Consider the following 14739-nt stretch of genomic DNA (forward strand, 5'->3'; position numbering starts at 1 on the left):
CCGGTACCGCCTCTGGAACCGTGGGGACAGCCCCGGTACCAGCCCCGGTATCAGCCCTGGGACGCGGGGACAGCGCCTCTGTCCGAGCAGAGAGCCCAGGGCACGGCCCGGTAGAGCACACCGGTGGGAGCGAGCAGCCGCCTCTCTCCCGTGTCTACCCGGCCGCCGCAGCTGCCCCAGGGCTGTGCCCGCAGCCCGCAGCCCGAGCGCAGGCACAGCCCCGGCTCTCACGGCGAGCCAGGCTCCCCGGAACGCTCCCAGGAACTCCCGGAGGAGCAGAACACACATCCGAGAGCCAGGCACACCGTGCCTGAACACTACAGCGACCGCCACGGGGTTTTTTTTTTCAAGTTTTCATGCTCAGGAACATTATTCAAGACTGTTAAAAATAATGTCTGCAGCAGCTCTACTGGCACGATCAGCGATGTGCAGAGAGGAGAAAGGAGTCAAGCAGTTACAGAAACCCTGAGCTCAGCAAGCTGTACCCCTGCCCTCAATTCCAGTTTCCAGAGGACTAAAACAGGCTAGAAGGATGGAGTCTACAAATAATGCTCCCTTTTAGGTCTGGTGAAGATATGGCAGTGTGACACCCAAAGGATTCTGCCTGGCAGCAAGCATGCACAAATCAATAGCTTCTACCATTTCCAAGGAAAACTTTAAAAAAGGAGCAGAACAACACAGAGTTCCCTTGCTTTCAAGGCAGATTTTTCACTACAGGCTCACCAATGGTTCCAAGTTCTAGCACAAGGAAGATAGTCAGAGCTGACCCAATGCTGCTCTGAGGTATGAGATCAATTTTTCTGGGATCAGGTATTGTACAGGACTCTGCACAGAAGTATTGTATATGTCCTTGTGAAATTAATTTTGTGTTTTCAGGTAGTTTCATTCTGAAAAATCAGGGGCCACAGAACTAAAGCTGCAGGGAACACTACTGTGCAGATGTAAAGTCCTCTACTCTGCTTAGAGGAGGAACTGCAAACACACCTGTGCCAATGTCTAAACTGCAAGAGAAATGAGCTCTGACACAGGCTTTTAAAAGTGTTTATTGATGATTATTAGATGGAATGATGGCGCAATAGTGCAAACCACTGTGCAATTGGGAGAACACTCCCTTCCCAGCTTTCACGTTTACTTTATTATAGACGAGACATGGAATAAGGATTAAATACAAAATGGGTCATTATGCTGCATTTACCACCCCCATTGGGCTTTGGACAGATTACAGTTTGCTCAGTGTATGTCAGTTCAGAGCTACATTGAAGTGGGGAATGGCTGCTTGTTCTGCCCAGCCCTGTGAGCTGGAACCAACAATCTTCTTCATTTGCACACACATCCTCAGTCTGAAAACCCTAGCACTTCACTCAGCCAGTTTCTGCACCTTGTTTTTCATAAAGAATTGAAAATACCAAATGTTCACAAGCCACACATAATATTTACAAGAACACTACAAGTGAGCTTCAAGAGCACTTCTTCAGAATCAAGATTTCTGCTAACACTCTTCACTAATCTTGCTAGCTTGTAAACTTAGGTGCCCACTTCCTCATTTTTTAAGTTTTTTCCCCCCCTGGAAGCTTCTAAAAACAATTGTGAGTGAGCAGCTAAACTTTTTATAGTTAGTGCTTGAGTCAGCATTGGAAGATTTATTTGTCCACCAGCAAGCGGCCAGCTAGTTTGTCTAAGGAGAAGATTCTAAGTCAAAGAACATTCTGTCCTCAAGTGATGAATTTTGTGAAAAAACAACCCCAACCACACCCAAAAAAAGTAAACAACACCGTTATGAGTCTCAAGGCTAAAATGACCAGCATGTAGAGGTTCAAATTATCATCCATGCATACCCTCCTTGCCTCTCAAATCTGTGACAACATCCTTTTCTTCAAGAGAATCTAGAACCACAGCCACTTGGAGACAATAAAACCATGGGGCAGATACTGGAAACTTTAGAAACTGCTGGATTTACATAATGTGACTTGGTGGTGGGCTGTCTTTGAATGTCTCATTCCAGTCCAACAAAGTTACCTACACTTACAAAATGTTGAAGTTGTGCGATTTGTCAAAAACAAGACATTGCCAATTATTGATCACACTTCAGCGTACAGCTGGGACAGGGAATAACACATTACAGAAAGCAAAACCACAAGATTTTAGTTACATAAAACAATATAATTTGTATATAAACTGATAAATACTGTCTCCATGGTTCACTAATTCCAAATACTAGTTATCTGCACATTAGTTGCTAATATCTATTACTAGAAGTAGTTCCAACTTGTGCTCTCTCAGGGTGGTCAATTCATCTCCGAGACTAGTCAGCCTGTTTGCTCAGCCTGTATCTCAGTAGTGAGATTGGGTTCCATGGGAAGATTTCATGTTGTTTTCCAGATAATGAGTCCTATGATTATACAGACCACAGCAAGGCCAAGAATCAGGATACAGATCTTCTTACGGGATTTCTTCTAATAAGAGAAGGAAAAACAAAAGCCACTAATTCCAGGAACACTTGAGGAAAAAGCAAGGCTACCATTCATGTTACTAACTTGGGTGAACAAGACTTGATACCCACAGTTATTTGAGAGAATTAACCAGTGTAGTCTGAACACTTCTACATATTCCTTAAAGCCCATGATTCTACAGATTAATGTTTTTAATTTTGGGAGTGCACTGGTCTAAGAGATGCAGTTAAGTCAAATGTGACAGGTTTTGCTTCTCTTAAGGAAAATACAAGCCTCAGAGAAAGCCAAACCTTTCTAGCTATTTAGATTTTTCAGGTAATCCTAATTAAACTCCTAAGCAGTTCTCTGATACAATCTCCCCTTGGCCACTTGGGCTTGGTGTTGCATTTCTACAATTTAAATCTTCCATGTACAGTTACTGGACTTGGATTTTACAGCTTTGCTCACTTCATTCATCACAGGAAACTACAGTCCATCCATATAGACCAAGTGTTTTTAACTTGGCATCTAAGATTTGAAGATAATTATATATAACCACTTCTTTCTCCATCCAGAAAAAAAACACATGCAAAACATGTCCAACAGCTCCCAAACTTAGATTTATAAACTCCTCAGAACTTTGGCAAGGAAGGCATGGAGAGAGAAAATACTACTGCATGCTGTCAGATGGTAAAAGCAACATTCCCACCCTTGCACTGAACAGCATTGGAGTTTTATTGCCTTCCAGTACCTCCTGGAAGAGTCCAGTATTTATCTCGTGTGGGAGCCTGAAGTCCCAGCAGTAATGGGGTTGACTAAAGCAGAACCCTTACCCCTTCACAGAAACTGGACCTGCAGGGATAAGGATGATGAAAGGAACCTACAAAAACCACCATACAGCAATGTGAGCCACTGCAAGAGATTTGATGGGACAGGGAGCACAGACTATGGGACAGAAACTCAGCAGCTGGACAGGAGTGTTGCAAATCCTGGTCACCAGAAGTTACCCAAGGCTGATTTTTGCATGTCAGTGTCTTGGCTGATATATTTACAAGTTAGATAGAACATCAGAATTTGTTCTTGTCTCTTCTGCTAACTCCTAACAACAACAAAGACAGGTTAACACTTTGGCTTCCAGAGTGTGAAGTGGCACACATTTACCTAAAGTAGAAGGTGAATTTCAATACCATGTTTTTGACTCAAGTGCTTTATATATTCCTTGCAGCCAGCTCTGAATGAATGCCAGCTTGCATGAGCTGGTTTTAATAACTAGTCTGGTGTTCTGCAGTCCTGAGTGTCTTGCTCTGCCTGTTTTATTGCTCAACCATACACTGACAATCAAGCAAGCACACAGAATTTACCTGATAATAGGCAGCTCTCTGTAACTGCTCACTGGCTCTTTCCACATGGACTTCTGCACTTTCCACATTTGCCTCTATGCTATCTATGGAAGAAATAGGAGAATTCATTGAAAAAATATTTCAGAGCTTCAGTGTTTAAAAGTTATAGCCAGAAAGACAATACTTTTAATGTAAAATACTGAAAAAAATAATTCATGTAGGCAAAATGTGTAACTGAACCAAGAAAAAACTATTTATTATCCAATGCACTTACCAATCATATCTCCTTGGTCATGAATCATCATGGCTAAATCCTTAAATATCTGATTGACATCCAAAATGTCTGCCTGAAGACAACAGTTTAACAAGTTACAACCAACACTGGGCACAATATTTTCTAATCCTCATTCTTAGTACCTCTTCTGACCATCACTCAAAGGGTCAGAATAGACACCAGCATTCACTGACTTGGTGTTACCACCTGTGCAATCTGGGATTAACACAGGAGCCTACAGTACTCCAGCTACTGAATATTTGTTTCATCACACCAACAATTAGCATAGTATGGACACTGTAACATGAGTTGCTCCTGCCATATCTGAAGGATCACCAGTCAACACTGAGGGAAAATAAACCTCCTTCAACAGGAGCAGGGAGATTATCTTGGCATCAATCCTCTAGGAACTCTATTCCTCCACCATCAGCTCTCCTCAGCCCATCCCATTAATTAACACTGCATCCTTTAATTTATCTCCCAGTACTGTTAACTGTGCAGCATCGACTGGTCACCTCTAATTGCCTGATTGCAGTTTCTCTTTCTTTAATGAGTTCAAGGTCCTGTTCAGTTATTGCCACATCTTCTTCCTGAGACTGCATCTGATTCCAGTCTTCACCACTGCAAAGAGAGGGAAAGTCAGTGTCTCTCTGACTCTAGGTACTTCCATGCTGCATTTTATGGCAAAGTGAGTTAAAGTTGAAGAGGTTCCTACAGAACAACCCCAAGGTTCTTGGCCCTGTCACTGTGTACAAGGACAGTCACAAATTGGAACAGCTGAAAAAAGGGACAGATCAGGCAACATGAAGACAGTGGAAGGCAGTTACAATGCATAGCACACTATTCTAGAATGTAAGAGTTATCTACAGCATTGTAGAAGAAACCTGCCTATTTCAGTTCTGCTTTTTAAAAAAATACTTGTGCCTTCCTTGCTTCTTACCAACCCTCCAAAAGGGAGAAATCAGGGTGAAAGTTCTGATAGAGAGCAGCCTGCAAGGCCATTAACAGAACAACACCTGAAAAGCATCTGGATTCAAAGATTTTTGCCTATCTGGCATTTGGAGGTAAGACTAAAGTGGTTTAGTATTTTAATTCATTAGTCTAGTAGGAACTTTGAATTAAATTACACACAAAAAGAGATATTAAAACTCAAGTAACTCTGCATCCCAGTCTACCTCTCCTGATGAGCTGGTTCTTCACAACTGCTGCAGAAGTTACATCAATTAGAGTGGAGCCAGCATCTATAATACAAGGCCATCTCTATGTTCAGCTTAGAATGTTCTTCAAGGGCAACATCTCCATCTTTTCAACAGAGAAGTGTGCCAGAAAACATTGTACCAGTCCAGTGTTTGGTACAACACTAAATAGTAAGTTTTAAAGTCTTAAAAATGCCTAAAGAAATGAAAATAAACTACATGAATAGGTCAGACACAGCTGACTATTCCAGTAATTCAGCTCTGAGATGACTGCAGGGTTTGCAGATCTCAAAAGTTTCTGACACATAGCACACAAGAACAGCTTTGAATGTGGAATAGCTGCTGTGTGCCATCATCTCCTATCTCTGGGTCCCACTGCCTTAGTGTGCAAGGCCTTCAAACCCATCCCAGCACCTGCATAACTGAACACTTGGCTCAGAGTGAAAGCCCAGGACTAACAAAGACACACATCAAGCAGCTGAGCAGATGAAGGGCAGTTTGCAGAGGGAGGATGAGACAGGTAAGCAACATCTCTTGATTCACAAAGTGAAAGGATTTACACAGACAGAGCCAACAGATTCAGCCCAGTTGATACATTATTCACAGATACTTTTGGAGGGGCTCAGGCTCTCTTTACCACACTGCAGAGCTGATGTAACATTTTACAGGCACAGTGTTACTGCAGAAGCAGTACAACTGACTGACAGGTGACAATAATGCTGTCTTGTGCACATTCCAGGATTAGTTTGCCAGTGCACAATGTCCAGGACTTGAGAATTTTAGGCAGCCTCATCTGTTATTCTGATGTAGCTCCAACTGGGCTGCTAGAGAACATCCAAGCCCATGATATAAATATGCAGCTGTGCAAAGAGTCACAGAGAGTGAAATCCTGACTGATAATCTTGAGTTCTCAGGCTAGAATACCAGGAGCTCCAGCTGCCACATCCTAAGGGCACTACTAGTCCCCTCAGGGTAGTAATCACACAATCTACACTTAAGGAGGATAAAATACTGTCATATGCAGTTTTTTCATAGTATATTACATGTACTGTAATAATTGCTTTTCATCTCTATTTGCTTTGCATTCATCCAGCAGAGCCTGGCCCAAGTTACAGTAATATCACACCATAAAAACTTTAGTTATATGTAGTGAAAACTTCAAGAGTACAAGAAGTTATTACCTATCAAATGAAACAAGCTGTTCTTCTCTGAACCTCTCATCAGCCTGGAAGAGAGAAATGAGTCACTACTCTCACAGACTACCAGCAGCATGCACAAAATCATCAGCAGTATCTTGAAGACTGAGGCACATACTTGTCCAGAGAGTTCTTGGAGAATGCCACTGTCACTGCAGCTTTCAGATTTAACTCAGGTTATATAAGATTAGTTTTAGCTTCATCTTTATTAAATTTAAATTTATTTTTTAATTATTTTTATTATTTAAATTTAAATTTAAAATTAAAATTTTAGATTCAGATTGTCTGTGCAAATCAGAGGCAACTGAATGATCAAAAGTAGTCAGCCACGTTCTTGGATTACCTTTCCTTTCCCAACATGAAGCAAAAAAATTTAGAGCATAATTCAGTGGATAAATGTGGTCCCATGCAGAAATTAAGAATGCAGAACTATCAGAAAGCCCTGAGGCAAGAGGAGAGAAATGCTTTCACTGGCCATTTTATTATGAATTCTTAGTAGCCATGGGGTTTGTCAAAACATAACAGTAAACATACACTGGAGATATTAACAGGACAGAAATTATAAGAACATAATGCAACACAGTGCATTATGAGATCTGAGATGGAATTTAAGGTGTGGTTAACTTCCATCTAAAGTCCTAAATTTTATAGCATAGAGCTGACATGAAGAGCAAATCCTGCAATACTTCGCTATTCACTATGCTTTCACTCCCTATCTCATCTTCTGTAATATTTGCAACTACCAGGACTTTTTCCCTTCTCAACACTGAAGTGAGATTGCTTCCAACACCTGGAGTGGAAAACTACAATACCAAGGCCTTGGCTTCACTCAGTAAGGTGTCAGTAGACAGGTACGAGGTTGGAAGGCAAGTACAGGATCTCTCAGAAGCCTCACAGTTCACTGTATCACTCCAAAATTCCCATAAATACTTACAGAGATACGGGAGCCAGCTCTGGCCCTTGCTACAGTTTCTTTTTCCTTCTCTGACACTCTCCTCTGTACTGCCTGGAAGTTATTTAAGGCCGTGGAGAAGTCATTCATTAATCGTTCTTTCTGAAGCCTCTGTTGGCGCTGAAGAATCGAAACACAAACAAGAGTTTAGGCATTCCCATAATTATAAAGTGACTGTCACACTCAAAAAACCCACCATAACAACAACAATGAATGTTGGCATTCAGTCATCTTTTGGTGCCAGTGGTCAGGGGCACTGGCTACAGCAAAAAACCCACCGTGTTTTAATTCCTTAAACCAATGCTCCATGCCTTGCCAACTTCAGAATGGTTTTGTGCAACAAGGTTCTTCAGTTTCCATCTACTTCTAAAGTCAGAGGTGTACCATTACATTTATTCTAATCACATTCCAATAATTCACCACATTTAACTACATACCTTTTGGTTACCTACAATGCCTTTTCCCTCCATTCCTTTTAGCCAACCTCATAGTACTTAACCTTCTGACAAATACAGGAAACCCCACACTTTCAGAACTAATGAGAACACTCATTGTCCAGTCTCCTAAGCTGTCTCTCCCAACCATGCCACACTACAAGCCTGTTATTAGATCAGATAACATCCTTAGTCCTGATAACCATTTCAGTTTATCTTTTCTCCAAATACGTTAGCTGCAATAATCCTTTTCATCCTCATTTTTCAGTGTCAATTTATTTAGCCTCCATAGGACATCTCCTTTGAGTGTTGTGACATTCTAGTTATGGGAAATAAGAAATTGTGGAAAAGCTTGTCCCAAGGACAACATCAGGTCAGTTCTTATGTTTTCAGATAGAGAGATTTGCAACAGCTGGCTCAAACTGTGAGATTTCCAGGACTGTAATCCTGCAATGAGCTTGTACCAATTCAGCAATCATTATAAGGAAATAAATATTTTCAATTATTTTTTTTTCTATAATAAGCCACTACAGCAGCCTCATAATACACTGAAGCTTCCATCTGAACCCTCTGGAAGCAACAGTCCTTCTGCCAGAGCAGATCCTCAGCATGCTGATTCCAGCTTCTGCAGATTTTGACTGAATTTTCCCTGGGCTGCATTCAGTGAGATGCACGTGACAGGATTTGGTTCACCACAGAAGATTAACTGAAAAATATTTACTGAACAAACCAGCGAAGCACAGCCATGCTTCTAACTGGCATATAAACCTTAAATACAGAATTAGAGCAAGACAACATCTGCTGACCCACATCCCCAGATCATCCTACAACAGCACCCTAAAAGCAGGCAGTGGTGAATTGACACTAGCAGCAGAGAACTGTCCCTTCCCTTTCCCACAGGGAGCAGGAGCTACTATTTGGTGAGAGAAAATCATAATATTTGCCTCATCGTATTTTGCTTTATTCAAATATAAGCAAAGTGAATCAGCTTTCCCCCTCTCCACCACTAATAAATCACATGCAAGGGAAAGCTCTCTGGCATGTTCACATTTCATACTGATAGGCAGTCTGCTGTGATTTCTTATCCTAAAACACTACCTTGCACTGCCAGGCACTTTGTAAACAACATTATTTTTCAGAAATTTACTCAGAAAACCAGAATTGCATACTGAGTTCTCCCCAAACATTTAGGGCCTCTTATTTTTTCAAGTTTTGTACCTATTTGTTCCTGGGAAACATGGTGACAGCGTCATATAAACAGCCAGGATGCAGCCAGCTGAATGAGTTTCTCTAGTTCACCATCATCCTTTATTGCAAAAGGCTGCTGTCTCTTCAGCTGTGCCAGTTCAGGCTTTGTGACGTTGTGGTCTACCCTAGTTTCATGAAATGAGTGATCTAGAAATATGTCCAGAAAGTTCTGCCTGCCTACCTGTTCAGAAGCAGAGAGGGGAAGTGGCAGAGACCCCAACTCCTTTAGGTATTCATTGGTCTCTTTGGCAAGGCGGTTTGCAGAGTGCTGCAGCTGTTGTCTGAAACAGAAGTTCAAAAGCAGTTACACAAAGAAGTTCAAAAGTAGTTACACAAGGTCTATCTAAAAAGCAGCCACTGAGCATTTTAGCATCCAGAATAATGACTAAATGGAGGTTCTGAGATCACACAGCTTTACAGTAGGTTTTTTTCAACCTAAAGGGTCAGAGACGTACTTTGTTTTTTTAAAATCAACTTGACCCTGGACTACATTTAAAAGAAAAGATTCAGATAATTTCTTTGCTTCCTGCTGACTAGTATAATTCAATAGCTTAAAAAATATCTTTTTCTCCAATGGGATAAGAGAGAAACAACTTTATTCAGTGAACATAATCCCTCTTTTAGAGTGAATTCTTTGTGGAACCAATTAGTAACTAACTCTTCACTTGACAACCACTAACTCCATTGGTTAAATGTACATTTGATAAAAGTACAGGGACTCTGATATTAAATTATTCATTTTTGTGAAAAACAGTGGTCAGAAAGAACAATCCAACTTTTACTTCAGGAATTGCAAGGCTTTCCGTTGAGCCATTCTATTTTCCAATAACATTGCAATAAGAAGCTATTATTGTGAAAAATCTAATACTATTATATAAAACCTAGGAAGAAGAAATACTAAAGAATACTAAAACCAGAAGCAATTTCTTTTGGGTTTAGTGGGTACAAGATGCTTAAGTGAAAGTCATTTACTTGGCCCAATGGACACACAAATCAAGGCTCCATTATTGTATAGGCTGTATATGTAAACTAAACAAAGCATCCAAGCACTTTGGCAAGTAGGTATGGCAGCTGACCATTTGTGGGGTGCTGCCACTCTCACCCCAAAGAGAAGAGATTATGCAGTGACGTTAAATGGGAAGGTATTTGTTTGGTCATCAGTGATTAAATCTTTAATCTACTGATTAAATAGAGATTGAGTCAACTGAGCAGCTCAAGGAAACAAATCCCTTTTTCTCCCAATTGGACTCTGATCTCATCCTTCGACTGTGGTATGTGTATCTTCCACCACAAGTCATGAACTTACCCAAAAATCGCTATTATAAAAACCAGGTTAATCGTGCATTCAGAGATTTGAGGTACTGTGACAAGAAGAAAGAGTGCAAAAATGTAATTTCAAGTTTTCTCTGATAACCTCAGAAATTATTCTTTCCATCACATGCTATTTATGTTCCATGAGTTTGTAAAAGATGCACAGAGAGCCCCTGGAGAGTCTCTCCAGGGGTCAGTTTGAACTACACTTGTTTAAATGTCTTCTATATTGTCTCCCACTGGCACATTATTCTTCTGAAATTACATATGACATTTTGTCTGCCATATATGATTACTAATATTTCTACTGCCTATATCCAGCTGTACTACAACCTATTTTTCACCAGTTATGGGGCTCCCTGACTGTTTTTCTTTACTGGTCATGTGAGCACCAAATACCTGGTATGGCATTAATTTCTTCTGAATCATGAGTGAAGCTAGTATGACTGCTCCTCAGAGGACAGCTAATGCTAATGCATGGCTGAGGTGGTACTACTACTTTTAATAGGAACTAGAGAAAAACTATATAGATGAAAAATATAGAAAGAACTATTCCTACCCAGCTATTTTGAATGGCTTCTCCAGAATCCTGCAGAAACACCTTAATTTATCTAGTAAACTACTTAATGCAGCTAGTCATTCTGGGTTTGTAGGACTGTATTAAATTTATCTAATAAAGCATCTCCCCAAAGCAAGTAACCCACAATCCCTAAGAACACAGACACAAATCAAAGAACATCTATACCAATGTTTGCTCATTTAATACTCACAAATTTTCCTGAAGTTTGCTGGAATCCTGCTTGGTTCCCAGCTGGCTCATCAAATTCTTTATTTGGGCAGCTGAAGATAAAGAGATGACAAGTCAGTAAGACAAATTCAAACTTATTTTATTCCTTCTCGAATGTATTCTTTTAGCTTTTCCCAAAAGAAAGCTAAAATCTAAATTTATTTCAAAATCTGACTTAACTTAGTAAGGCAACACTTACATTCTTTGTTTTAAATATATACAAGTATCTTATGGGTGGATGCCATGGGGATGGGGCCAGACTTTTCTCACTGGTGCTCAGAGACAGAACACAGGACAACAACCACAATTGAAACACAAGTAGTTCCATCTAAATATGATGAAAAAATTATTTGCTGAAAGGGTGACAAAGCTCTGGAACAGGCTGCCACAGAAGATGTGGAGTCTCCTTCCCTGGAGATATTAAACCCTGCCTGGATGCCATCCTGCACAGCCTGCTCAGGGTTAGCAGGGGCTGGACCAGATGAACTCCAGAGGTCCCTTCCAAACCAAACAGTTCTGGGATTATGTGAAATGCAAAGTGTATTTTGAACATCCCCACCTAGACCTCATCCAGCCAATAAACTAACTTTCAGACAAGAAAGTGATAGTGAGGCATAGATACCCTGAAAAGAAATCAGTGGAGCTAAGAGCTTGTGCACTCCTTTTCCTCAGCCTTTTTAGACCAATTAACAGAGCTGCTTTTACCAGTATTTAAGATTACCACTGCTGCAGAAAAACTTCATTATGCCCTGTTGTCACTTTTACATTATTTTTAAGTTACTTAAGTTATTAGTGCTCTGCTAAAAAAAAAAATAAAAAGAAAATGCCAAGTGTTGCTATTAATTATAATATAATTATTATAAGGGCTTCAAAACCCCCTGACCCCAGACCTGAATTTTTCTACTCACGACAGTCCAAACCTTTCACAGTATTGGCAGAATCTTTCAGGAACAGCAGATAGCAATGTGCACTTCACAGTTTGCCTTTGTCAATTTGAAATCATATTGTAATGCAGAGAGATATTTTAGACCTTGTTCTCTCTTATCTCTGATATTTCCCCCCTATTTTCTTTGTGTAGGCACTCATGATCATAAAACCACACAATGAATCACATCAAACCATTAACCTACCAGAAAAGCAAGTACATTTTTCCCTCCCCACTCCCTCTACCTTAGAATTCTTTTCTGAGAGATCAAGAAGCTGATCCACTTTATTCTGCAGCAGCAGTTTTTATCATTACTGAAGTGCTGGGCTCAGCACTTACAACAGCAGCACAAAGATTTATTGTCCCAAATCAATCGTGAAATCTATGCTATCACATCATGCAGTGAGAGGCAAGACCAAGGAGGATCACCTTAATACAGTTCCACAGACAATTGAACTGAACTGAATTATCCCAAGAGTTTAACAAGAGCTTCTTCCAATTCAGAGACACCCTCCTGTGTAACTTCTGCTTTCAGCCTGGAGCCTCTGCAGTTGATTAAATGTATTGCTGGAGAAGCATCAGATTCCTACAATGGTCACTTCTTTTAAAGGGATGCCCAATGGCTTATAATAAGGGCAGCTCAGCTAAAGCTGCAATACAAGTTAATCAGTAATTAGCCAGTAATTAGCTTTTACATCCACCAAGTGTACTCTCACCTAGAATTTCAGACTTCTATTAGGTTATACAGTGAGGAGCTGGTTGGCAGCTCCTCATGTACTGAGCTTGGCTTCCAGCAAGCAGGACTGCACATATTTCACAGCTCTGTCAGACACAGGAAGGTCAGAAAAACTCATAGTCGAGCTGGTGACAAACTGACAAGGACTGCACTCTGTGTGCGGATGCTGAGGACTTGGCAAACAGCATTTGTGCCATAATGTCCAGACATTCTGTGACTTATTTCTCTCTGCATGGGGAGATTCTTGCACAGTCCCATTTCCAGGCCAGGCAATGTCTGTCCTGCCCTGAGCCAGGTTCAGCAGTTTGCTTTGCTTAGTGCATCTCAGCCAACAGCAACACACACAGTCTACACAAAATGAGAAAAAAGTGTCTGGGAAACGAAAGGAAGAGGCTGGAGCTCTTTATTATTTGGATAATGGGTATGCACCAACACAGAGAGCCCCTCAGTCAACAGCTTTTCATCTCCAAGCCCTTTTAATTTCAGGCTGTAGAGCCTCCCACATATTCATGATCTGACAGCTAAGATTTCTTGAAACATTTCAATCTCTCCTCTAGCATTGCTGCTACATCACCTGAGCAAACAACAGTTTTGCCAGCTCAGGCCACTGGTTTTCTGTACATTTTGTATGAAATTCTCACTCCACAGAGAATCCTCAAAGAAGTGAATAATACTCAGCTGTTTGCCTGCTCTTTTCCTTATAGGGAAAGAAATGAAGACAGTCTGAAGGCTTCAATATATCTTTTTCTCTTAGGCTTGAATGGAAAGCTTTTATATACTGTGTAATAAAGTTAGCTAGTGTAACATTAAGTCAGATGTTCTGTGTGTTTCCACCCATCTTGATAGAACTGTAAAGGCTATTTGTTTAACTTGAGATAGGCAATGCATGGAGATAGGATGGCTGCAGGTCATGAGACAGCAAAAGCCCATCCTATGAGCGAGAGATGAGCTGCTTAGAACACGAGACTCAAAGCAATCCCAAGGAAGGAAGAAAGAAGGAGTGTAAAGGAAAAAAATAAAAGGGGGGAAAAGGGAAGAAACCTCAACAAGCCATGCTATTTGGCAAACTTTGAAGCAATTCAGCAATGCCTGCATCAAGGAGAAATGAACATGACTGAGCAAAGCATTTTCAGCAACATAAATAGCTTTGTATCATCGGAGAAATCATCAGCTTTCTAAGGACCAACACGTTCAACTTATCTTGCCCTTAAAAACTCGCATGGGCACTTGAACAATTAATGTCTTTTTTAGCAAAGGCCGTATCCTTAGGAAAGATTGTATCAAGGACTCTCCTGGACGTGACTGTTTTAACGATCAGCATTTCAGTGATCAGTACTGAGATTTCTATGATTATCATACAACACCGATAACTTCCTCTAACGACAACTAAGAAAGCGCAACACTGTGTCCTTAGGGATATCCTGCCGGGAAGCAGGACACTGCCAGATCAGCGAGGGGGAAAGCCACACGTCCTCATCTCCATTCGAGATCCCTGGGACAGCAGCTGCTCCCGAGCGCGGTGACACCTCGGGCTATGCTGCCCCCGGAGCCCCTCACTGACGGCACCCGATGAGGAGCCCGTGCCGCGGAGGAAGGGGAGCTCGGTGACAGGGACAGACACCGAGAGCGCCCGCAGCGTTCACCCCGCCCTGCGGCCGGGCTGGGCACCACCGGGCCCGGACAGCCCTGCCGGGACAGCCCCGCCCGGCACCGCTCCGGGGCCGCTCTGCCCACCCCGGCTCCCGCCGCACCCTCGCGCTCCCGGCCCCGGAGCGCTGCCGGGCCGGGCCGCCCCGTCCCTCCCCGGCCGCGCACTCACTGTACTGCGCGATGCGCTGCACGTTGCCGCTGCATGTCTGGATGATGCCGCCGAAGTCCCGGGGCGGCGGCGGCGCCCCGGGGCCGCGCGGG

At 41.9% G+C, this 14739-nt stretch overlaps 1 protein-coding gene across 1 annotated transcript; it reads right to left on the reverse strand.

The window, feature by feature from the left end:
• Positions 1-1025: 1025 nt before the first annotated feature.
• STX12 (syntaxin 12) lies at positions 1026-14733 on the reverse strand. The gene is made up of 9 exons (XM_015649436.2): positions 14648-14733; positions 11151-11220; positions 9251-9350; positions 7370-7507; positions 6421-6464; positions 4559-4664; positions 4044-4116; positions 3791-3873; positions 1026-2453 (listed from the first exon to the last, which is right to left on the reverse strand). The coding sequence occupies exons 2-9, from the start codon at positions 11198-11200 to the stop codon at positions 2364-2366; spliced, it is 684 nt and encodes a 227-aa protein (XP_015504922.1). The 5' UTR covers positions 11201-11220; positions 14648-14733; the 3' UTR covers positions 1026-2363.
• Positions 14734-14739: the final 6 nt, after the last annotated feature.

Source organism: Parus major, chromosome 23, assembly GCF_001522545.3.
Source record: "Parus major isolate Abel chromosome 23, Parus_major1.1, whole genome shotgun sequence".
In the NCBI taxonomy this organism is placed as follows: Eukaryota; Metazoa; Chordata; class Aves; order Passeriformes; family Paridae; genus Parus; species Parus major.

Excerpts from the sequence above, each read along its gene's own strand:
- STX12 (XM_015649436.2), bottom strand. The coding sequence starts at position 11,200 with ATGAGCCAGCTGGGAACCAAGCAGGATTCCAGCAAACTTCAGGAAAAT. Across the intron at positions 9,351-11,150 it reads AGCAAACTTCAGGAAAATTT|ACAACAGCTGCAGCACTCTG; the intron begins GTGAGTATTAAA and ends CTTCTGTTTCAG. Across the intron at positions 4,665-6,420 it reads CAGCTTGTTTCATTTGATAG|TGGTGAAGACTGGAATCAGA; the intron begins GTAATAACTTCT and ends CTCTCTTTGCAG.